At 37.4% G+C, this 24,841-nt stretch overlaps 1 protein-coding gene across 11 annotated transcripts in view; it reads right to left on the bottom strand.

Annotated features, from left to right (window-relative positions):
• Positions 1-24,841, bottom strand: part of TMEM131L (transmembrane 131 like) — a 117,491-nt gene that overhangs the window by 13,633 nt on the left and 79,017 nt on the right. For all 11 annotated transcript variants that reach the window (XM_038398703.2, XM_043513171.1, XM_043513169.1 and 8 more), the window contains 15 exons: positions 23,112-23,178; positions 22,321-22,438; positions 21,405-21,543; positions 20,010-20,119; positions 18,220-18,292; positions 16,307-16,449; positions 15,269-15,411; positions 14,384-14,570; positions 13,346-13,531; positions 10,935-11,084; positions 9,411-10,030; positions 5,621-5,775; positions 4,092-4,216; positions 1,454-1,587; positions 91-276 (listed from right to left, as the gene is read on the bottom strand). In XM_038398703.2, coding sequence (XP_038254631.1) covers positions 91-276; positions 1,454-1,587; positions 4,092-4,216; positions 5,621-5,775; positions 9,411-10,030; positions 10,935-11,084; positions 13,346-13,531; positions 14,384-14,570; positions 15,269-15,411; positions 16,307-16,449; positions 18,220-18,292; positions 20,010-20,119; positions 21,405-21,543; positions 22,321-22,438; positions 23,112-23,178 — 2,536 coding nt within the window. The remainder of the gene's footprint in view (positions 1-90; positions 277-1,453; positions 1,588-4,091; positions 4,217-5,620; positions 5,776-9,410; positions 10,031-10,934; positions 11,085-13,345; positions 13,532-14,383; positions 14,571-15,268; positions 15,412-16,306; positions 16,450-18,219; positions 18,293-20,009; positions 20,120-21,404; positions 21,544-22,320; positions 22,439-23,111; positions 23,179-24,841) is intronic.

The raw sequence follows: 24,841 nt of genomic DNA, 5'->3' as shown, positions 1-24,841 counted from the left end.
TTGTCACTAAGGGTTCCATTGACTCAAACTATCCAAAAAGAAGATCTACATTCGGCATGTACTTGTGCGTATTCTATTTCCAACACTTACTTGATGGAAGAAAATGCCGGGTAGTAATCATGGGCTTTTTATCTCCATCGGAGCTGCTTGTGCTACTCCAGCTGCCCCAGCTACCACGACTGGCACGTACACTTCCTGAAGAACTTCCACAGTCTGAGCTTGAATCAGAGCAAAACTTTTCCAAACAATTCTTCTTAGATCGTTGATAAAAGATTTCTGAAGTTGAAAAAAAAATTAAAAATATTACATTTAAACTCAAAATTAAATAAAAATGGTTTTTGAAATGTGTTATATTAATCCTTTAAATCTTCTGAGCAGAAAGAGGAAGTATTATTTATAGATAGCTGGCATGTATGGCATTTTATGGGCATACAAGATGACAAAATCCCTGCCCTGGATGAGCTTACCATCCAAGTTATACCTATAATACAATGGGAAGTGACAACAAACCATGGCCCATAGGGGCTGAGACAGGTAGAAGAAATGGGAAGTGCATACTGTTCTTTAAGCAGCACAAATTTTATTGTAAACAGAGACCTTATATAAAGACCCTGGGAACATGCACATTAAAAACAAAAACAAATCTAACTGATAACTCAATAGTGAACTATGGACTTTCCCGTCCTCCTCATCTTAACAAGAAGAACCACCACTACTATATAAACTCATTTATCTTCCTATCTTCTCAAAAGCTGGGGAAAACAGATTGACTTTGAGGAAAAGTGAACAGGCCCTGGATCTGTGGACCAAGGCAGGAAACAAGGTTCAAAGTTGATGGTTATTCACTGAAAATGCCTTACCCATACCCACCTGATGCTATTCTGGGGGCTGCCACTTTAACTGATCTCAGGTAGGCATGATAGGTAGGCATGTCCCAAACAGTTTAATGCAGTGTTGCTCCCAGGATATCAGAGACAAGGTGGGTGAGGTAATATCTTTTATTGGACCAAATTCTGTTGGTGAGAGAGACGAGCTTTTGAGCTTACACAGAGCTGACCTAAGAGAGCTCTGTGTAAGCTCAAAAGCCTCTCTCACCAACAGAAGTTGGTCCAATAAAAGGTATTATCTCACCCACCTTGTCCCCCAAACAGTTTCAGACATTACAGTTTCATGCTCTGACATGTCTTCTTACCTTGACTAGGGAGTATTGTGGAGGAAATGCATTCAGCCCCTCAGAGAAGGAATACTTTTTGGTATTTCTTGGCATCTCAGCAACCATGTTGACTAGCTCCCAGAGGAGCTACATATAGTCCTCATTGGCCAGGATGGTCACATTAAGGGGCCCATGAGGGCAAGGGAAATAAAAGTCCCCAAGGGAAGGAATCAAAATATGGTGATGTCAAAAAATTACACATTACTTTTTTCCAGTGCAATCCCAATAATGATTACATACCTGTTTCTCCCTGTGTAGACAAGCTCCCAACTTTTTGGTCTGTTTTACTAGTTTCCCTTATGCCAATGTTAGTTCTTAATTCAGGACTTTCGAATTCATTGCACATACGCTTCAACTCATTCTGTTCAGGAACCCTGAAATAATCACAAACCAAAATGCATTTACATTTTAACTAATCATTTCCCCCCTTCCAATTACTAAACATTTTATTAGCAACTCTGTCAAGGCAAGATCTTGAGCTGAAACAGCCTCAAAACTCTTGTTCCTCAGGTTGGCTGGGACTGTGAGTGAGACAAAGGTGACAGATACCTTGAGAGCTCAGATAGGACAGTGTGGGTGCAAGAATTGGCCACATATTTCCAACAACTTGGGAGCTCACCAGAACTACCACGTGCTTCTTTACAAACATTGTTACACTTTCCTGTCACTGCCCCCTACCTGTGAAGCACAAAGTGATCCACAAAGACATTACCCTCTCCTCCAAGTTGTTCCTCAAAACACACTTCTCCTCTGATGCCTATAAGAAAGTATAGGTTGAGGGACAGTCTGGGATAGTTGAAGTATTGTCACCCTTTTTTTTAAATATAAAGATTGTATATCTTCCAAACAATCTCTCCTATGCTATATATTGTTTGCCTTCCTAGACTCCAATCTTGCAATCAAATCCATTGAAATCAAAGTATTTCTGCAGAGCTGTAGAGTCTGCCCAGGGGGATCTGACTGCAGGATCAGGATCTAAAATTGTTAGTTCCTTGTGACAAGGACTTAGATTTCCAGCGCATCCTGAACCCGATTTGGGCTCCTGAACACTAACACAATAGATCATCATCATCAAAATAATAAGCAGAAGAAAACCCACAACTGATTCAGGAATCATTATTCTCTTTTCAATTCTTAGCTAGTAGGAGCCAACATTTCTTGATCTAATACATTATCAGTCAGATCCATGTTAAGGGAAGCCCAAAACCAATCAGGTGGCAGGGTGAATGCAGGATAGAACTACCCTGTGGAAACACCAAAAATTTGTTATCTTTACTATTACATTTCAGGACTAGTTTGACTAATATTGGAAATGACAAACATTTGAGTTATTATTTCTATGAAGAGTAGATGGTCACATTTTAATGCCTAGAAAGCAATGATTGTTGAAAAGTAAATAAATGAACCAGTAAGAGAAATAATACAAGACAAACATTTCCCTTCCATTTTTGTTTTTCTTATCTACACAGACCTTGATCCTGTGCTGAATTCTATGTATTGTGAGTAGACTGTTATGCAGGATTATCACAATGGTCCCTCGTGTTCTGACTTTACAATTGGTTTTGTCTATTACACTATTTAAGAGTCTGTTAAGTCAATTTAAATCTTTTCAGGATTGTGGGCTTAAATCTAAGCTGTTTGGGAGGAGGCACTTTCTCTTATTGTATTTTTGTACATTGTCTAGCACAATGGGCCCCGATTCCAAATGGTATCTTTAGAAGTACAGTAATAATAATTTAATAATGATAAACAACAACATGAAATAATAGGAAAAGCTTACAATTAATTGAGTCTTAGAAATTATTGAAGTAAACTTATAAAAAAGTTTTCAAAATATTTCTCAGGAACTTTGCATATTTCTGTCTAATATTCTGATCTAACATTCCTTTAACTTACCACAACACTTGGCAACAAACTACAAAGAAGTCATTTAGTCTGAATGTCCCAGGTATCCCAGACTTCCTCTTTTAAAAGTTAATTTTTAAATCACTATACTTCATTGGGGGAAATGCTGGCTTCTTTATAAAAAAAATATTCTTCTCTTCCTCTTTATACTATATTAGAAGATAAAATTGCTTCCAACTAGTTAAGAGATGATCTGATTCACATGAAGTTGGAATCATTTCAAAAGATTTTTCTTTGCTGCAGACAATACATACTAGATTTTACCCACTCGGAACTGAGTGCAAAGGAAACTAACCATCTGAGTTTTAAAGCAGGCAAATTTCCAGTCTATAAAGGAGAAGCAATTAAATACTGACCAGGATGTAAATTCAAACTCTCACATTTCTCCATTGCTTGTTAGTTTAAAGTCTGTCTACAGAGGACATGTGTTCACAAAAGTGCAGGTGTAACATATTTTGCAATTATAAAATTAGCATTATTTTATTTGTCATCAGGCATATAGGTTTCTGGATTCTTTAATCTGAAGTGCTCAGCAAGAAACATTTTACAGCTCAAGAATAAATCAAAGAATTAAAGTAGTGACTTCCCCATGAAAATCCTTCCATTCTCTGCAATTGAATCCTAAACGTGGCCCTGATTCTGCAAAGAGATCCATCCTGGTGACCCTTTGCAACCACAACAGGTCCCACTGAAATCAACAGGGCACCTTACAGATTGCTTTGCAGAACGGGGAGTGTACATACACACATATTTATGTATGTACACAGACACGTGGGCACACACGTATTTTCCTGTGTAATATAGTATAGTACGTATTAAATATGACAGTTTTAGCCCTGGATTATATCATACAATAACCTGCATACTGTACTATACAAAACCTAAAGAGAGACTAAAAATGCAGAAATGAAAGCATTTCCAGTTTCAACATAGCGTAATAAAACTTGTGATTATCCGAGGATGAAGCACACACCTTGGAGATATATTGACATTCTTTTTCTTGTTTTTTCTCGAGGTTCTATTTCTATTCCAATTTATATTTGATAAATTGCCTTCTCTTTTCTCCTGAGATCTCTTCTTCCTGTAAGCATCTTCTTGCTAAAAAGGTAAAAACATGAACTAGTGAGACAACGTGTCTATTATCAATGAAGTAACCTTGGTAAATTCATGTCAGTGGTTTTATCTAGGCAAAGAACATTCACAAAATGACATTTTTAGTGGAAGATTTAGTGCCACTTTCCAAGATCACCACTTAATCTACCTACCCAAGATTCAGACCTTCATATCACTGGTAAATGTTGAGAGATAAAAGTTTCTGAATCCCCAATGTGCTAGCATTTCCCCTCTTTTCTTCCCTGCCCTGCACCTGAGCAAAGTAAGGAGTGCAGAGGATGATAGGGGAAAATGTCTATACAATTCTTAATCGTCTAAAAACTAGAAACATCTGCCTGATTTGTGATCAGCTTGTGGGAGAGTTCAGCAGCAATAAATTCTCTTTTCCTTCACCTATTGGTGGTGTCCCCTCTGTTTATCTGAAATACTACTGAAGAAATAATGGGGATAACTAAAACAGAAAATATTAGTAAATTTTAATTTTAATTTATATTGGACTTAAAACAAAATAGACCACCACCAGAAACGCATGAAAAGCAGCAGAACATGGCCAAAAGCCATTGATAACTGCATTAACATTTTCTCAAAACAAGACTAGGATCCAGGAAATGTTTTCAATATGTGCTCCGGAAGTACGACATGTAATCTATTATAAAGCTTTTCATGAACAGATTAGATAGAATCCATTTCCGATTCTGCCCCCTGCTCTATCAGTGAATTTAGGAAGCCACTTAAACTCTCTGTAATGTAAATACAATACTTAGTGTTTGTAAAGCTTTTGAAATCTTTGGACAGAAGATGCTATCTTGCAGGTTTCTGGTTACTATTACTATTTAGCAATTTGTGTAAATGAATACATCTTTTGTCATGCTCAAATTCAGTTTCTGGCACAGAGATTAGTCATAGGTTCCAAGGCGCCTGTATAACACAGGCCTTAGAACTTCCCCAAAATAACCAGAGTGAAAGGGGGGGGGGGGGGCGGGAAGGACAATCCTTGTCTGCAAGATAGCTCTCTAACAAGAGTTGGAGGAGGGAGTTTCCGCACAGCACTACTGATGCTGACACTTGGTGTTAGATTTAAGTCAGATGGTGTGAGTGTGTGTTTGTGCCTGCACTAATATTAATTACATAGAAACAAAGGAGTTTGTGATATAGCCCACATTACATATAAAGCCTACTTGTGAACTCCACCAAAACATTTTATAATCCAGTGTTAATACATGAAACTAGGACACGTAGAGTATCACAACCTGGGGGTTCTACTCATTCATTAATAAATCAATAAAGTGATTTTAGGATTTACTCTTTACAAAATGTTTCTCTCTCTCTCTCTCTCTTTTGTTTTAGTCATTTTAAATATGAAACTGAGAAGGATCATTTAATACAAACCTCAACTGAAGCAAGTTCCTGTTTTCCACAGCATGGTGTATCCTCCTTATGTCCTTTACTAATCTTTTTCTCAGTGGAAGGCTGTGTGTTAATCTGCTTTTTCAAAGTCTCACAGTTTTCTGTTTCATTCCTGAGAGGCACTTGCTGGTTATTCCCTGGAGTGAAACAATATAAATAGTGTAACTTTGTACATGAGGCTCCCATTCCCTTCCCCGGTCACTCTACCTTGGCCAACATTTTCAAACTTGGATGCTTCGCAAAACACTACGATTATCAATCATTTTTGTTTTGCTGCTTATTTCCCCCCCCCCCAAAAATCCAAAAGTTAACACTGCCGTGTAACACTTCTAAAATGAGCTGCAAGAGGCAGTTTTATATATAGCAGTACTAATATATACTTCCCCTACGTACCAACCCTGCTATAATCACCCTACGTCAGTTGGTTCTTTAGTCCCTATGTACAGTTAGGGCCACACTGGGGGCACACTTAGCTAAAACTCTCATCATCTTACATCTCAATTACTACAACATCCTTTTCTCTGGCTTTAATATAAATATAAATATAAGCTAGCCCCATTCACATTTATTCAGAATGCTACTGCAAACATCATTCTCTTAGTCCTCTTTTTACATCCCGCCACTGGCTCCCCCTTTCTCTATCACATCGAACATAAGCTACTTGTTGCTCTTCATAGCCTATCCCCACCCTACCTATCCTCTCTCATTCACCAGTGAGATGTCAGCTTCCACCGCCCATTGCCCCATCAGGCCTCCACAGACCACCTGTTAAATTTTCAAACAAGCACACTGGTGCTCTCTCCCTTGCTGCCCCTCCCCACAAACATCCACAAAGCTAGCATCTTGTCTACAAAGGGAGTTACTCTGGAAAGGCTATGTCTGATTAGCTCCATTTGTGGATGCTCTTATTCCAAACTATCTTAATCCACTTCTAACATGTATTAAGAAAGTGGATTAAGATAATTCAGAATAATGCACTCTCATTCTGGAATAAGAGCATTCACACATGGAATTAATGTGGAATAGTAAATCCACTTTAAATTCACATTCTGCCTTATTCCAGATTAATTTTCATAGATAGACAAGCCCTTATTCACTATCTTCCTTCAAAACCCTCCTTAAAACTCCCTCTGCTGTGATGCCTACAAAAGACTTGTCCATGGTTAGGCCACTAGTGGGCTGAGATCACAGTCCATCATGCTGCCAATGTTGCCATTGCTTCCTTATGCTCCCATCTATTTGTCGTTATCTGTATGTTGTACCATACTTAGATTGTAAGCTTTTTGAGACAGGGATCTTCTTCTTTTGTTCTGTGTTTGTACAGCAGCTAGCACAATGGGATTCTGGGCCATGATTGGGGTACCTAGGTGATATGGCAATACAAATAGCAAATAATAAAAACAACAACCACAAGGATGGACTTGGGCGAGGATTTTTGGTTGTGGAACTCTCACCTAGAAGTCAGTCAAGTTTCCCTCACTGGACACTTTTAGGTAACTTAAGGTCCATTTATTCTGTTTGACCTATTATAAGGCTGGTTAGATCTTTTATTTTTAATTTTAACGTTTTGCACTGATATTATTGTACAATACTTAATTACATTATAAATGCACGGAGTTCTTCAGCTGCAAAATATTAAGAAATACAGACATTTGAGATTACCCTGCGACCTAACGACAAGGCTTTTGGCTGCACTGCACATGGCATGCAAAAGGAATAGGAGTACTAAGGTCGTGACTATACCACAGATCAAACTGCAGTGCTGATCTTTGGTGGGAAGGGTATGACCGTCCATTTCATTCTTCAGTGCTCCTTGTTAGCCAGTTTACTAGCAGTACCTGCAACCTCTGAGGAACTTAGCCCTCCCTCATTTGTGAATGGCAGCATCACAGTGGCAGGGGCATGGATGAGCATGGAGGGGATAGGGAGCATCAGAAAACAAAGCAATGAGCAAGATCAGAGACTGGAGCTGAAAAAACATGTTACTGGTCTTCTAAAAAATGTGTCACTGCTTTCAAAGATATAACACACAAAGTAAATTGTTTCCTGCTGACTTCTTGGTGCCACAAAGATTCTCTATAATTAACAGTCATGAATGTTTCATACTGGTATGATTCAGATTTAATTTATAGTCCCAAACCATCTACAAATTAAACCACAGAACTTTGGACAGCCAGCAAACCCCGAGAATGCCAGGAGTCAAGAAATACCTGAAACAAACAGCTTGTTTGTTTCACTGTTTGCTCAATTTAAGTCTTAAAAATTTGATCATTAAGCAACCATGAGAACTCTGGAAATGTTCTATGAAGGAGCTATATTCAAAACAGCAGACTTTAAAAAACTCAGAGCTGGTAGGTAAGAAAGAAAAATCAAAGGGAAAAAGGAGTTCCTGAGAGAAGTTTCTTAAAGAAACAATACTAAAGGTGCAACAACTGACTGTCCCAATGTGAAGGAAAGATAGGAACAATTGTAAGAGGCCAATATGGCTCCATCAGGAGCTCTTTCATGACCATAAAATCAAAAGGGAATTCTACAAAAATACAAATGGATAAGGATTTACAGTAGGAAACAGCTTGGTTTAGGTATAATGCATGATCTCTCTGACCTGTAACTAAAGATATTTTCCCATGTATTTTGTTATGTTTAAAAGTTTAATCAATGTTTTTCAAATTTATTTAGCAGCTTTCGAAAATTTATAAATAGGTTAATAATAACACTGTACCTCTAGAGCATCTGAAGAATTTCAAAGCACTTTATAAATATTAATTAAATTAGTTTGTTAACATGTCTGAGATGAATAAGTAGTAGTACCGTAAATCCATTTAACAGATAAGGGAATACATGGGGTAACTGACTGGCTCAGTGTTAAATAGTTAGTCTGTGGCAGAGCTAGGAACAGAACCCACATCTCCTTATTCCCAGTCCCAAGTCTCAACCACCAGACAGCATAGAATTATCAAGACTTCAAGAAAAACAGACTTGTCAACTGCATATTTGGGATTCAATCAATGGATGTGTTTTTGCCACAGTCTCAGTGAAAACATGTCTACAAGAAATATTCCTTTGACTTCCTAACCAACATTTCTTCTTAGTGTTCTTGTGCCTCTTCCCCAAGGCTAGTCTTTCAATTTAAAGTCAAGAGCTAAACATCTCTTGCGTCTCTGACAGAAATGGAAACTTGTAACTCCTAATAATGTGAGAGTTTCCAAACACCCTGGTGGCAGCTTCTGGCCCTTTCAGGTTACAATATTATTACAAAAGCCGGATGCCTAACTTTCAGAAATGCTATGAACAACTCCAAATGAAGTCCATTTTTTTTTTTTTAAAGATTTAAATAATTTGAATACCTGACCAAGGGCAAATTGTATTTTAATCATATCTGTGATGACAATATGTTTGTCTCTTAACTTTGCTTTAATCTTTATAAATATTATGGTGTGAATTCACGCACGGAAGCAAGTGTGAAGTCTAAAGCTTTATCATATCCATATGATATGAAACTTGCTTTCAGTTTCAAACTTTCAGAAATACCCTTAAAGTTGCATCTAAGCCACAGCTTTGATTTACCACACAAAGGAATTTTTCTGGCCAGATCCTCTTTCTTGCAAATCTGCATAAACATATCAAAAGGCATGTGTAAAATATCCTCACACAGAAGAAGAAATCCTATCCCCACTGAAGTGAAGGAATGTTTTGCCATTGACTTCAGTGGGGCCAAGATTTCACCCAAGACGACAAATCTCAAAATGAATTATATAAATGGAGAGATTACCATTATTTTTCCTGGAAATGTCTTGCAATTCTGGCTGTTGCTGAGGTGAATTTGACAAGCGACTTTCGGGTAGCTTCTTAGATGTCTTCAGAGGACAGAACTCCTGTTCTTTGAGCTCAGTTATATTTTCTGAAGTTTTAAGGTTAGTTTCCTTAGGAAACATACATGCTTGAAGATCCTCCTTCAAATCACACTCTGAAGAAGTACTTTTCATGAGAACTGTATTTTTCAGTGCACTTTCTTCTTTATCCAGAAAGTTTCCTGGAAGAGTTAAATTCTTCTGCAGGTTTACATTTATGCCATTTGCATATTTTAGGTGTAGCCAGTTCTCACTAACAATATCAGTGCAAATGTCCTCTTTTGGTGCTGAGATTTGGTTCTCTACAGTCTGATTCTGCTTTTCATCCGTAGTTGTAATGGCACTGCCAGGTATTGTGTTTGCTTTTTGTTTACTGTAGTAAACTGAACATTTGTGTTTCTTCTGAGAGTGGCTATAGGTTGCTGGACTTCTTTTTGCAGCATTCTGGCTTCGGCTGGATGGAGTGCCTACAGAAAGGAAGCCTTTTCCTTTGCCTTTATCAGAGGTGCTACAGGAATCCATAAAAGTCTTGCAGCTGCCCCTGGATATGAAATAAAGAATTGTTAAGGTGTTTTTTAAATATATATAAAGCCATCATTAAATTACACCTTTTAAAAAAGTATTCAATGAGAGGCAGAGAGAAATATTAATGAAACGTAAGAACTGGATTTCTACCTTCTTTCGGTATAAAACTCAGGAAGGGGCAATTTACCCGCTTCTGTCCTAACAGAAAGGAATGCTCACAGTGTAAAGATTTCACTTAATGGCTATGGATTAAATTCTCACCCAAATTGCATACATGCCTGCAAAGGCACCCACAAATGTGTTTCCAAGCGGAGTCAGCCCAAGGTATGTGCATCTTGTTGGCCGCATAAGGATTTAAATTTTTAATCACATCTAGATTTCAATAATAGCAATGATCCCTACACAAAGGCTCTGAGCACCCTGATATTTAATTAAATGTTACAATTTCACTGTGATTTAAACATGAGTTTAGTGCTTCGACCAACTCCAATACACGTTCAAATGCTTGAATGAATTAGGATCTAGGTTCAGAGATTTGATGGCCAACAAAGTGCTTTCCATTTCTAACTTCTGTGACTGTTAAATATGAACATGTAATTCCCACCACATAGTAACAGTACCAGAGCAGCTATGTAGTGTGTTTACATTACCCACCTTACATTTCATTGTCTACATATTACTAACAATACACCAAAGTAGTTATTCTGAGTTTTGTTCATCTGTCATCTGTACAGATTAAAACACCAGAGTGCATCTGATATTGTCAGAATGCTGAAAACTCACTGAAATGAAGAAGTTTCTTGGAACAGTATCTTCCTAAAGGGGTTCACAGTAATATCATAGTACAAAGATTTAGAAAAGGCTATTCTATGTTAAACAGAGTGCAAATGAGAGCACTTCAGAGGAAGAAGAATTTTTACTTGTAGGAATCAGAGCTGATTACATCCACAGGATTGCTGTTTTGCTGTGACGAAGAACTGGGATTTGGTCTCTGTCTTGATTTCATGAATTCTGCTAAAATGTACTGTGCTTGTTGGAAGGCTATTAGAATCACACCCAACAGGGACAAACTGCAAAAGAAAACAATAGGTTTCACTACATGCATGTCTCTAGACTAATGAACAAAACAGATCAATTCCATAGCAAGTATTGTTTTTCGGACTGTGTGTTGGTAAATTCCAAATGCTAAGATACCTAACATTAAATTGGAGGAATGGGGTATGGTACAAACAAAAAGTTTCTAGAAGTAATAATTTTTACTCTTTTATTTTTAAAGTTCCTGGAAGCTATGATTATTTTCTGACAAAACAATTAAACTATTCATTTTACAACAAAAACGAACAAAATTCAAACCTAAAACAACAAGATAATTTGAAGATTGAAGCTAAACGGAGGACAGACATTTTATTTTGCTTAGATATAGCAGAGATCTCAAAACAATGCAAGCTGAACAGGGCATATTGTAATAAACTATGTACTTCACATATATGGGATATGTACATGTATTTGCAGGAAGACAGACAGGATGATCTATTAGATCCCCTCTCACTCAAACTTCTATGATTCTGTGGTGCTATTATTTCTTAAGCACTAATAATGCACTCACTGCTACACGAGACACAAATATAAAGAGAGTCACTCCACCAAGCAGCTAACAAGTTAAACTACAGACACCTATAAGACAATTGCACTGGAGGCCCCAGAGGGAAAAAAAAAATCTCTTAAAAAAAAAAAATTCTCATGCCTTTCTAGAGAGGATGGTAACATAAAATTTATTAGAAATATCAACCTTCATTCTTCTGGGGTCAGTGTTGGAAGTCAAAGGATTTTTTCTGTATGGTATATTATAGCACGAGTGAATTACGGGTAATTTTTTGCTACCTCCTGAAGTAGTCTATATACTATTATTATCAGAAAGCAAAATATGTAGACTAATGGAAAACAGCTCTATTCCTATGTTCTTGCAGCATCTGTTAATCAGGCTTTTTCACTAAAGTACTTTTAGTTTTTATACAATGCAAAACAGAATTAATTTGGATTTCCAGGCCACAGAATAAGCATGCACTGACATGTTATAGTATTAACATGACATTTACATTCACATCCTATCAATTCTGAAAACTAAGAGTGAAACTATTAGGATTTAAAGATTTGTATGAAAACGGCACCAGAAATCACCTACACTGAGAATAGTTTCTCACTTACATTATACAATATAAAAGGTAGTAATAGTGTGTGTATATGCGCACGCACGCGCACGCACACACCAGACCCAGAAGCTTATCTGTTCTAAATTGGCATAGGTCCACTCACTTCAACAGAGGTAAGCCAATTTAAACCCACTGAGGATCTGACGCACAAAATTAGCTAATGCACATACACTGAGACACCTTTCCATCACAGCCTGTTCAACAGAATTTCTTAACAAAAATCCACATTAAACAAGAGTATGTTAAAAAAAGAGGATCTGTTTATTTGTTTTAAAACAATGTCGTTAAAACCTATGTAAACCTACCAGAAATGCTTAGGGTAGATTATATGTCCATACAGCTCCTTTTGGTCTGCTCAGGTAGTGACAGAAACCACCCACATCTACAGCTGGGGATTTCCACGGCATGGAGGAGTGCTCAGTGTGATAAAGTGACTCCTGCGGCCAGAGGTGCTGGAACAATTTGTATAGTGTGGGGTGCTGAGAGCCACTGAACCAAACTGTAAACCCTGAATATGATGGAAATCACTTCAAGCCAATGGGTGAGGTAGTACGCCCTCACCCCGCATCCTTAGTTCCAGCACCTATGCCTGGGGCATAAACGAGGCAGGAAGGGGAAACGGCTAACGCTTATTCTGCTCTAACTATCCCCAAGTGACATATGGTCCCATCGGGCTGATATTCAACTAGCACAAGTTAGAACACTTGGATGCAACAGAGAATCTGTCCATAAAATTTATAACTTTACTAATAGCTTAAACAACTTGTATTTGCATCCATGCTAACCATCTATAGTTATCTAATAAAACACTGCCATAGGTGTGTATGGCACTTTCCGGGCAGGAGAAGACATGTTCTTTCCTCAAGAAACTTAAATTATAGGTCCAATCCTGTAAAATCCTGAACATCCTTTATGTTCAGCACTTAGGTCTTTGAAGGATCAGATTCTAATTACACACCATGACATGACACATTTCTCTAAAACTGACGTTTTATATAAAGGTAGCAGCTGCTGACATATAACTCAAAGAACCAAAAGCAACTATAAATCTTTGATAGACTGATTTTCTTTTCTTTTTAATTTGGGTGAGGAGTGCACAGCACAAGAAGCAAGTATATTACCTAACAAACAGAACTGTGAGCCTCCAGAAAGACTCTTCCCAGCTAGGTCCTGGTACCACATCTGCACACAAGGGTAACAAATGGTGAGGAAGGGTCACGTTGAGTGTGAAGTGGAACTCTACATCAGCATTAGTCACCAAAGTAAGCTCACGGATTACCCACGAAGAAGTAAAATCAGGGGTAAACCTGTCAACAAAATAAATGAGGCCAGTATTATTTTTCTATAGTAAGATTTAGTTTTATTAAGATGTCATTGATTTAAAAATACTAAACAGTGATCATAAACAGCTTCTAATTTAATATGAAAAAAGATGAGACAGCTGCTTGCTTCAAGATTGCCTCCTGCTGACCAGTTTATGTAGTGATGTTAACAACTACCTAAGAGAGGCACTTGCCTACCTGCTTTACAACTGTAATTGTGTTAGCATTCTCTATATGATGCACTATAAGGTATTATTTAATTTTGATGTTTCCTCCTGGAAAAGGAGAATGGATAATCAACAAATACTAAATGAAATTCTTTGTACAAGTCTAAAATGTACAGACAGTTGAGAGTGCACTGCATTTGCTGTATGTACAAGCACAATTACTGCATTACAATCATACCCCTTTTTCCTTATGTTTAAAATCTTGAGTTACACTTGCATGGACATTAGAAAAAATACTTAAAATATGTATTGGTAGAAGCACCTGACTAGCTGGTACTAATGACTGTGATACGCACCGAAAATCAGCAAACAAATGATAAAACAATGAAAAAAAAAAGAATATATGTTGTTCATTTGTCCTGACAACCATTCAACTTTAATTTATTAATATTCATAATGTAGTAATAAAAATACCATACTAGTCTTCATAAAAAAAATCTAATTTTACTATAGTACTAGCTTTTAATGTAACATCACTGAAAAGAGGAGAGCTTTACATGTTTATTCAAAACAGACAACTTCTTTTGTGGACTAATGAGGTGAGGTTCTTCTGCCATTTCAAATTCACACTTAAGATAAACTAATGTCTTGGTTAACAATCAATGCTTACACAATGCTGATTTCCCGCGAAGAGTTCTGAGCCAGGAAAAATTCCTGACAGTCTAACACTTCAAACCCATATCCTTGGCAACTGTACCCATTAATCTTCATAGATGATACAGTTATAGGAAGAGGCCCAATATTCTCCACTTTGAAATTCTTTGTGATCGATAAAATTTGTTTGCTGTCTTTCAATTCTAAAGGAAACAAAATTAGCATTTAGTAACTACACAGCACAGAGAGTAATTTTACTTTTAATATTTTTAAAAATTACTACTTATAGTTCACATTATTTTAAAATGTTCCAAAACTGAGAGTTAGATTTTTCATTTGATAAATTGCATTTTGCAGTAACATACAACAGAATTTGTAAGATCATCAGGCTTGTGTTATGACAAAACAGAATCTGCATCTGTTTTACTACTGGGCTGTCCAGTTTTACTTTGACAAATTCTATTTCATTAAATGCTGTTGGAGTATTAATGATAGGAAAAAAATAACAAAAAACAAATTAATTTCTATGCTGCTCCATATTTTTACGGATACCAAAATATTGTCCAAAATGCTTTTTACTCAACACACGAAGTGTTCTTTATCATTATGTCTACTGTCTGCACTAATATATATGGAGGTGATTTCTGAATTACAGGAAGGTAGTAGGGGGCATGCTTGATGGAAATGCTTTTAAAAGATGATTCTCTGACCATCTGGGCTTTTTTGTTGATGTCAATACATGTAACTTGGAGAATCCATTTCAGTCATCACAGATAATCAACGTTATGATTTTTCCCCTTTATGCTATTTCTGTGTAACACCAGCATCACTATAGTCACAAGCTATATGGAGCATAGTAATCCGTTGCTACAGGATCAGAGATCTGTTTTTTGTTACTCACGTCGTCTGCAGTCCATGAGTGTAGCTTCTGGTACCTTAAATCTAAGAGACCCTCCTGCACCTGGCAGTCTTCCACCTACTTTTAATAATTCTCTGGCTCCAAAGCCTTCTACATTGACCACATCCAGAACAGTCAAGTTATTTCTGTCATAACATGAAAATCATGCAATCAGCTTTTGATACAGAAAAGCTAACTCAGCAAAACCATCCCACTTCTATTACCATCTTGGTGCAAGTCCATCACAGTTCCCACCTCAGCAGCTGCAGAGGTCATGCAGCAGCAGAATCAGTGTGCACGCCCATTCAGCAGGTCAGCCCAAGGCCTGTGCACCACTGAAGTCCCACTTAGGCTTTCTGAGCAGAGGTGATTTTCACCCCCTGTGCAGTGCAGAACCAAATTCCATGGAGACCTTCCCCAAGATAGTGCACATAGAGCAGCTGGGAACCAGAGGGTCTGCCACTGGATAGCAGCTGCCTCAACTGGTGAGAAGGGTGGGAAAAATTCCTCCCTTCCCAGCACTCTCTTCCTGCAGAGATCCCAGTACACAGCCTGCTATTTAGGCTGGGCTCTGGGTCCCTGGATTGGTCCCTTAAGAGCCAGTGTAGTCTACTTGATCACACTACTAACATTATTTGGATTCCTAACATCAAGGAGTTAGATGAAAATCACGTTTTAGTGATAAGAGCAAAATTAATAAACCTCTTCTCCTATAGTCACAGGAGCAAAACTGATGGGAAATTGAAGGCATTATTCTGCAATGTCAGCCACTGGAACTGTACATTTTTGTGTGTGTTTTTTAATATGCTTATCACGTACAAAAAATCACTTCAATTAGAACTCTATTACAGTGTCCACTTCCATAGGACACAAGTGCAAAGTGTAGATCAGATTTTGAAAATCTCTTAAAGTGAAATGGAGGTATTTAAAATGGAAATGTGGTGTATTTGTCTCTGCTGCAGTATTTGGCAAAATTATTTTCTTGCTTATTCGTTTACTTATTGCTTACAAAAGCTAGGTTAAATTCAGAAGCTGGCCTACCTGATTAATATAAGAGAGGCTACTCTTTTGTAGTCAACTGGTGTAAAAACTACACCAACCCTTTGGGTTTCCAATGGTTGTAAATGTAACTGAAGCACCTCAGAACTGGATTTCGTGTTAGTAAGGTCCTCCTGATGTGCATCCTGATAAACAAACATGCATTTATTTATTTATTTGGCATAACACATTAAAAAAAACTCATCACAATAAAGCAGACATTACATCACTGCTTAGCACTGTGTAAAAACATCTCTGGGAAAGGCGCAATTACTGCCATTTAGCTTATTTGTTTTATGAAAATTATTTCCCATCTGACAGCATAAACCCCATCAGATAAAGCTGTTTATTTGATCAAAAGTTCACATGACAGCATTTCTTTTATTATGAGGAATGTATTTTATTTTTTTTAATCAGATTTTACTTGCTAATATGGAAAGGTATTTATTTTTGTACAGTGGCTTTCATATTAAAGGAATCCCCAAATCACTTTACAAAGCAGGGAGAGCGGTAGTGCACTGACTGTACAGGAGAATGTGGCAACCATTATGCACACAGCACTGGACATTAGAACTTGATTTAATTGACGGAGGGACTATTGGCAATTAGTACGATCATTTGAGCCACTGGAAACACACCACAGAGAACTCGTACCACCACCACCAATGCAGTAAAGCTGGAAATATGATCAAGTTAGGGGTTTTTTTGGTAGGATCATTTATTCTTTTTCACTATTTAAACAAAAAAAAACAAAACAAAAACACACCCTAAAAGCTTTCTACGCCAGAACCAGGCCTCTCCTCTGACACAGAGAACAACATTTAGCCACCTATAGAACTAAAAGATACATAAACAATAGTAAGGAAATGGGCTTTTAGTTTAAAGATCGCACCTGGCCAATCTTTTTTTCTTTTTTTGGTTCAAAGTGTTTTTACGCTTTGTAATATTTTATAAACCGAAAGATAAAACAACAAACCACAAGACATACAATTAACAGCTAACATTTATGAGAAGATAAACATATGGGGCACATTTGCAAACATAGCCTATAATTCTAAACATGCAACTGTGTGCATGTAACCAGGTACATTATGACATTCAAAATTTGTGTGCACATAATTAATGACTGGGAAAAGGAAAAATTAAAATCTGCCCCCTAGTCTTATATAGAGAATAGCTGAGTGAAATTATCTGGCCCGCATTAGGCGATAGGTCATATTTCTGGCCTTAACATCTCTAGGTGAAATCCTGGCCATACTGAAGTCAACGTGAGTTTTGCCATTGACTTCAGTGTGGCCAAGATTTCATGCTACGATTTTATCTGCAGTTTTAATAATAAATGCACCGTTACAGCTATGTTCTCTTTTTCAATACTTGCTTAATGACTAGGATATGAGAAATGTTCCCTCCACCCTTTCAAAAGTTACTTCTGAAGTATATGGGGAAAAATCAACTAAGTAAAAATGGAAACTAAGGCAGAAAAGTTAAATGATTTCTCCAAGGTCTCTCAGCAAGTTGGGGGCCTGAGATGAGGAATCAGAAATCCAGATTTCTGGTCTCATGTTCCAATTACTAGACCAATTCAATTTTCTTTTATTATAAAATTATAGCCAGCTCTATAGGGCAGAACCCCACAAGTACATGGTCAACATTAAAGCTAAACACAAATTTAGTTTATGATTTGAACCCAGTGCCTTTTTGAAAGCACAAAGATTCCCATTTAAAAAAAAAAAACCCTGAAAAGCAAACTCGGGAAAAAGATAGAATGTCAAGCATAGAATCTAACGCAAGATAAAAACACATGATTGAATTATTATAAACAGCATTCAGCAGCAAATTTAAGCATAATGCAGCTAGGAATATATGTTTATTTTTCTAATTTGTCTGATATTTTTTGTAAAAATTAGACATCTTACCCTGTGTGCATACTCCTTCATGAGCCTAAATTCAGTGGTTGTGAAATTAATAGCTTGCACATTTGTGCCAAACCTAAATAAATCAAGACAAGAATTTAAGTATTTAAACCCAGTTTGTCAAACATCATTGCATACATTTTTGGAGAAATTACAGTATTGTAATATGTTGGCACTTATTCTTAGGGCAAGACTACGTCTACCATTGCATTTTGGCAGATGTGGAATATTACGGAAACAAAGAAATCTGCATATTAATGAACTGCATTACAACTAAGTTTCATGGATGTGCTGCTCCCTCGGAGACAAGGTGACGTTTTGGCAAGGTCAGATTTTTCTTCCCACAATGTAAAATATTATAATCAAAGATTATAAAAGAATGAACAACTGAAATTCCTAAGCAAGATGTAAACACAAAAGCAAACACCCTTGGCCACCCATATAATCTTTAGGAAACGTTTAGTATCAGAGATCAGTGAAAAATTCAGAATGAATAATTTATTCAATAAATGTTGTCCCTCTTTCTGTTCATGAATTCCCCAGGAATAGATTGTGGTTTTCTCTAATTTATTTTTAATTTGCAAAAAAATGTTGCAACTAATTTTTGATCTGTCTGTGAACAATTCAGCTGCAAGTATTTGATATTTGTCACTCAGGCTGTTTGAAAAGGACACATACGTTACCAAACAGATTTTTGTTCAATGAGGATAAAGACTGCTCTCAGAAGTAAGCATCTCATGTTGAATATTCATAAATATGAATTCAAAACTCACTTTCAATGCAATTCTGCAATATTTCCTTAAATTAAATCACTTCAGGGAACATTACTTCCAGCACTTACTAGAAAATTTGTAGAAAGTAAATTAAAAAAAAGAGTGCAAATGCAAAGAACATTTGTTAAAAAATTAGAATGAATATTTGTGGACATTCTTTTATAGAATTCACACAAATATAATTATTAGTTTGAATACATTTAAAAGAACTATGATGTTCAGGAAGCAATTACAGAAGGATCCGGGCCTTGACTCAGCAAGGTACTTAAATAGGTGCCCAGCTTTAAGAATGTGAGTAATCCTAATGGATTATAAGAATGTGAGTGAATAGTCAAACTGACTCAAGTCGGTCCCTTTCTCCCATCTCTTCCCCCTCTCCACACAGCTTATACCAGACAAAGAACTCATATGTCATCCAGAGAGCTGGCTTAATTATACTGACAAAAGAACTCATTTTGCTGAAATATGCAGCATCTTCATTTGAGGGCATTGCCAATGCAGCTATAGTAGCAAACCCTTTGAAGTGTAGACTAAACCAGAGAGTCTTTCTGTGTAGAACAGTTCCCATAACCCTCCTACTCCTTTGAGTGTTCCTAAACTCTCCCTCACTGAATTCAGGCTGCCTTTATTTTTCCCAGAAGGCCTAATTCTGAGTCACATGCCCCCATTACAGACCCCTTGACTCATAGCCTTACCTCCCCAGGTGAAGACTATGTCCCAACCCCCAGAAAAGGCCAGCTCAGACTCTGACAGGCATGTGTTTGTTGAATCCATGCCTTGGGGTTTATCATATAATAGCTGTATCCACAAATTCAGTCATATAACATACAACCAAGGTAGATTGGACGTGATGATTATACAACATCAAAAATGGGATTTAAGATTATGGAGAACCATGCCTCCAGGTAACTTATGATTTTTTTAAAAAGTTAAAACAAGTGCTGAGTAACAATGCTAAGGGATAGAAATAGATCACTAATAAGGAATATCAGTATTCCGAGATAACATTATATTCATTACCATTTGCTGAGCAGACTCAGTGATGCTTGGGGATCAGGATAGTAAGACAGAGGCAGAAGTTGTAGCGTAACTGGGAAGGATGAGGGGTTTCTTAGCACAAAATATTTTACCTAAACAGTTTGGAGGGAAAAAAGTTAAAACTACATACTTGTGTGCTAGAATTTTAAAACAAGGTAAAATAATTCAGCATTGGTAATACTGGCCTCATTTTCAAAGGAGTCTCAACCCGACTTCTCTTTTTGCACATTAGAATTTTACATGCACAAAACTACATGCAAAAGCTGGGCATGTGTGTACAATGTTTCTATACGCAAAAGCAAATGATAATGCTTGGAGAACTACACATGCAAAAAGAGAAGCTATCTTTTTATTTCCATTCAGTATCAGGTCACACTGGTAGACAGGAATAAAGTTTCCCCAAAGAAACAGGTGAAGTATGTAAGACACTATTCTTCCTCACTTAGAAATATGAATGATGGGGAACTAGCTGGCTCATGCTATTGATTAATAATTTAACATACATAAATTGAATATTAGGATAATAAATAATATTTGCATATGAAGCCTTTCATCTCCATATGACAGGTTCTAACAAAGGCCAGGTTAGTAGTGACCAAAAGTTGCCCAATGAGAACTGAATTGTTGAGGACAGTCTTGTTCCAAGAAGACATACATCACCTGATAGTCCCAATCTGGGATATTTCACAAGCATAATATTCACTCTTAAAAGATGTATGCACGGTGTGATAAAGATTAACATGGAATTATAAACATCACTAACAGTAAAGATCATCACAGCCGGAAGCAGCCCTAGATGTTTTGCTGGCCAGCATGGAAAATGTTTTCAGGCCCCACGGGCAGTCAAGAAAAAACAAACAAACAGCTAATCAGGAGGGAAGGGGGGGGGGGGGGAAAGAAAAAAAAAGAGTGGAACAGTTCAGTGTTCCCTGAAAGCTGGTGTCCAGGGTGACTGCCCTGTTTGCCAGCGCCTAGAACCAGCCCTGATCACGGAATAGCCAAACATACCGTTCCATGTTATTCATTAGTTTTATAATAAGCTACTCTAACGCTAGCTGATGAACGCTTCAATAAACATTTCAGAAGGTGAGATCTACAGTATATTGTTTTAATCCTCAATGTATGATAATGTATTAAACTAGATACTTCAACAATTTAAACTGTCCTAGAGCCAATCAGATTATAAGAAACTGGTGTTTTGAGATGTACTGACATGGAGTTTTCCAAAAGCCTTTTTCCAAACCAATTTGAAAACAATATAACACTATGTATTAACAATGTTGAACCGGAATCTTAATAATTTGGCTTTTATTTTTTTAATTTATGATAGCTAAAAATATACACATTTAGATAAAGCTTGAAAATAGTTATCATTACCATACTATTCTTAAGTGCAGTTGCACTGAAGTTTAATGTCAGGCCAGGCTCTGTAATCAAACGTGGCAAAAAGAAAGCAAATGACTCCTCTTCGGGCTTCTTTTGGTGAGCAATGCGAGACATTCCCAAAAAATTCCTCCTGTTTAATTGGCGAAAACAGAAAGCTTTGTTAAAACCAAAAGAAACTGAGTTTAGTCTCTTGACATGAATTTTCCAGGAGCACTTTGTTATGGTAGATAACCTTTTCTCGGGGGGAATAAAGTCTTTAATAAAGTAATGCCCATAAGACTGTGACCCTGCATTAACCATCAATTTAAATCTATTTGTCTCTTACTCCTCTGCTTTCATACCTGTAACATGATGTCTCCCTGCTTGTACAGCTCCATTTTCTCATGCTGGAAAGGGGCTGATATCAATGCTTCACCATCTTGACAAGGACTGCTCATGCACAGACACACACTTTTCCCTTCCCCGTGTCCCCAATATGCCGCATCCATTAGGCAAAGGAATAAAGAGCTTAAAACCTATTGAAAACCCATGACCCTGAAAAGGCTACTGTGCAACCTGTTGACAGAGAGGATTTGTGCAGCTACCATATTTGATCCTGTGAAACATGCTTTGTCCTCTTTCAGAGTGAAGTAGCAGTGGTTACTACAGTCAAAATGTTATTTACATCCAATGTTCAGGTATTTAAAACAATTATTGACACTGAGTTAAAATGGGAGATGAGGTGCTTAGCTGCTCTGAATCTCAGGACACCTAATGAAAAGACTAACTTTAGGCACCAGAGTCTGAAAGTTTTTGCTCTTATTTTCAAGTATACTACTATAGCACAGCAAGATGTGTTTCTTATAATACAATATGAAGTTTACTACTAGCTGCTGGAATTAAGAAAGTGAACAGTCTTTGTACAAACCTGCAGGCTTCCCCATGTTTTATTTTCTGCCATCTTTCATAAAGCTCACTTGCAAGTTCAGAATCCACATTCCACGTAGAATGGTCCAGAGACAAACTCCCTTTCCAAAACAGATTTGCTAAAATGATAATAGATTTCCCATATTTTACTACAATAACATTTACCACTTTTATCACTCTGCCCTATAACTTGAAGAACTGGTATCAATAAAAAAAATATAGGTATGCGTGTGTAAATTGGATATTTGTACAACTAGTTGTGCGTGCTTTTGAACACTCAAGTAGGACTTTTTTTTGCTGTATCTTAGATTTGGAATTTAAGGGCTATATTTCATCTCACATTTTTATGCAGAACTCCTAACTGATGTCAATGGGATATACGTATCATAGTTCAGTATCTCTAAAATGGTGCAAAATTATGTTATAGCACCTGCTAGTAGCCAATAATCATTTCCATTTTAGCTCCCCTTTTCCAATTGCTGATAATTTTCTCAAACAAATTCCATTAAAGTCAAAAATATATTTTGAAAGTTAGAACTGGTTCAAGCATTTTTGAGTTCTGTGAGCAGGAATTAGAAATCTGGAATATTATATTTGCTACACATTACTAAAATCCATGCAGAAGAGCAACAATTTAAGAAATCAGGGTATTCTTAAATGACATAAAACTTACTCGTACCAACCATATATATATTTGTACTACAAATCCAGCAATGAATACAAATTTTTTTTTAGCTACTTTTTCTACATTACCAAACTGCTAGTAGAGACCTAAAAATAAAATAAACCTACCTGTATCAGACTTTCCCAAGTAACAGTGTATATCACAATGTGCTACGGCTTCAAAATGAAGATCCCCCTGCAGAAAAACAATGCTTGAATATCTGACAAAGCAACACTGTAAATAAAAGAAATCTAGATATATTTAACCAATGAACATTACAAACTTTAATCAAATTTATTCAAGAACAGAAAGCCTTTTCTGAAGAAAGAAACGTTGTAGCACTTGTTTTGGATGGATGATACACCGCTTTATGATTCTGCATGAATGGAGGTTGGATTGTGCTCCCTTTGAAAATCTGGCCCAGTAGATCCTTCCCATCCCTTATTCCAGGGGTGGCCAACCTGTGGCTCCAGAGCCACATGTGGCTCTTCAGAAGTTAATATGCGGCTCCTTGTATAAGCACCGACTCTGGGACTGGAGCTATAGGCACCAACTTTCCAATGTACCGGCAGGTGCTCACTGCTCAACCCCTGGCTCTGCCCCCACTCCACCCCTTCCCGCCCCCTCCCCTGCTATGCCCTCGCTCCTCCCCCTCCGAGCCTTCTGCACCCCACAAAACAGTTGATTGTGAGGGGAGGGGAGGCGCTGATCAGTGAGCAGGAGGCACTGTGTCAAGGTTCCTTCCCCACTCTGAACTCTAGGGTACAGATGTGGGGACCTGCCTGAAAGACCCCCTAAGCTTATTCTTACCAGCTTAGGTTAAAAACTTCCTCAAGGTAGAAACTTTTCCTTGTCCTTGAACAGTATGCTACCACCACCAAGCATTTTAAACAGGGAAAGAGACCACTTGGAGAAGTCATCACCCAAAATATCCCCCCAAACCCTACACCCCCTTTCCTGGGGAAGGCTTGGTAAGAATCCTCACCAAATGGTACAAGTGAACACAGACCCAAACCCTTGGATCTTAAGAACAATGAAAAATCAATCAGGTTCTTAAAAGAAGAACTTTAACAAAAAAGAAAAGTAGTACTTGAGGCACCTTAGAGAAAGCTTATGCTCAAATAAATTTGTTAGTCTCTAAGGTGCCACAAGTACTCCTTTTCTTTTTGCGAATACAGACCAACACGGCTGCTGCTCTGAAACATTTAATTAAAGAAAAGGTAAAAGAATCCCCTCTGTAAAATCAGGATGGGAAAAAACCTTAGAGGGTAATCAGGTTCAAAACATACAGAATCCCTCTAGGCAAAACCTTAAGTTACAAAAAGACTCAAAAACAGGAATATACATTCCCTCCAGCACAGCTTATTTTAAAAGCCATTAAACAAATAAAAATCCAACGCATTTTCTAGCTAGATTACTTACTAACTCTACAGGAGTTGTAAGGCTGCATTTCTGATCTGTTCCCGGCAAAAGCATCACACAGACAAACCAACCCTTTGTTCCCCCCACCTCCAGATTTGAAAGAATCTTGTCCCCTCATTGGCCATTTTGGGTCAGGTGCCAGTGGGGTTACTTTAGCTTCCTAACCCTTTACAGGTGAAAGGATTTTGCCTCTGGCCAGGAGGGATTTTATAGCGCTGTATACAGCAAGGTGGTTACCCTCCCCTTTATGTTTATGACACACTGGGAGCTCATGGGGGGCTGCTGACATATTACTGTCATTCTTTGGCAATGTACATTGGTAAATTCTGGCTCCTTCTCAGGCTCCCGTTGGCCACCCCTGCCTTATTCTATGATTTATTATTCCAAAAAATCTAATACCTATTAATGAAGATTACTAGGCTCTAGAAACAGTAAG

Source organism: Dermochelys coriacea, chromosome 4 (genome assembly GCF_009764565.3).
Source record: "Dermochelys coriacea isolate rDerCor1 chromosome 4, rDerCor1.pri.v4, whole genome shotgun sequence".
Taxonomy (NCBI): Eukaryota; Metazoa; Chordata; order Testudines; family Dermochelyidae; genus Dermochelys; species Dermochelys coriacea.
This window is presented reverse-complemented; position numbering and strand designations above follow the sequence as displayed.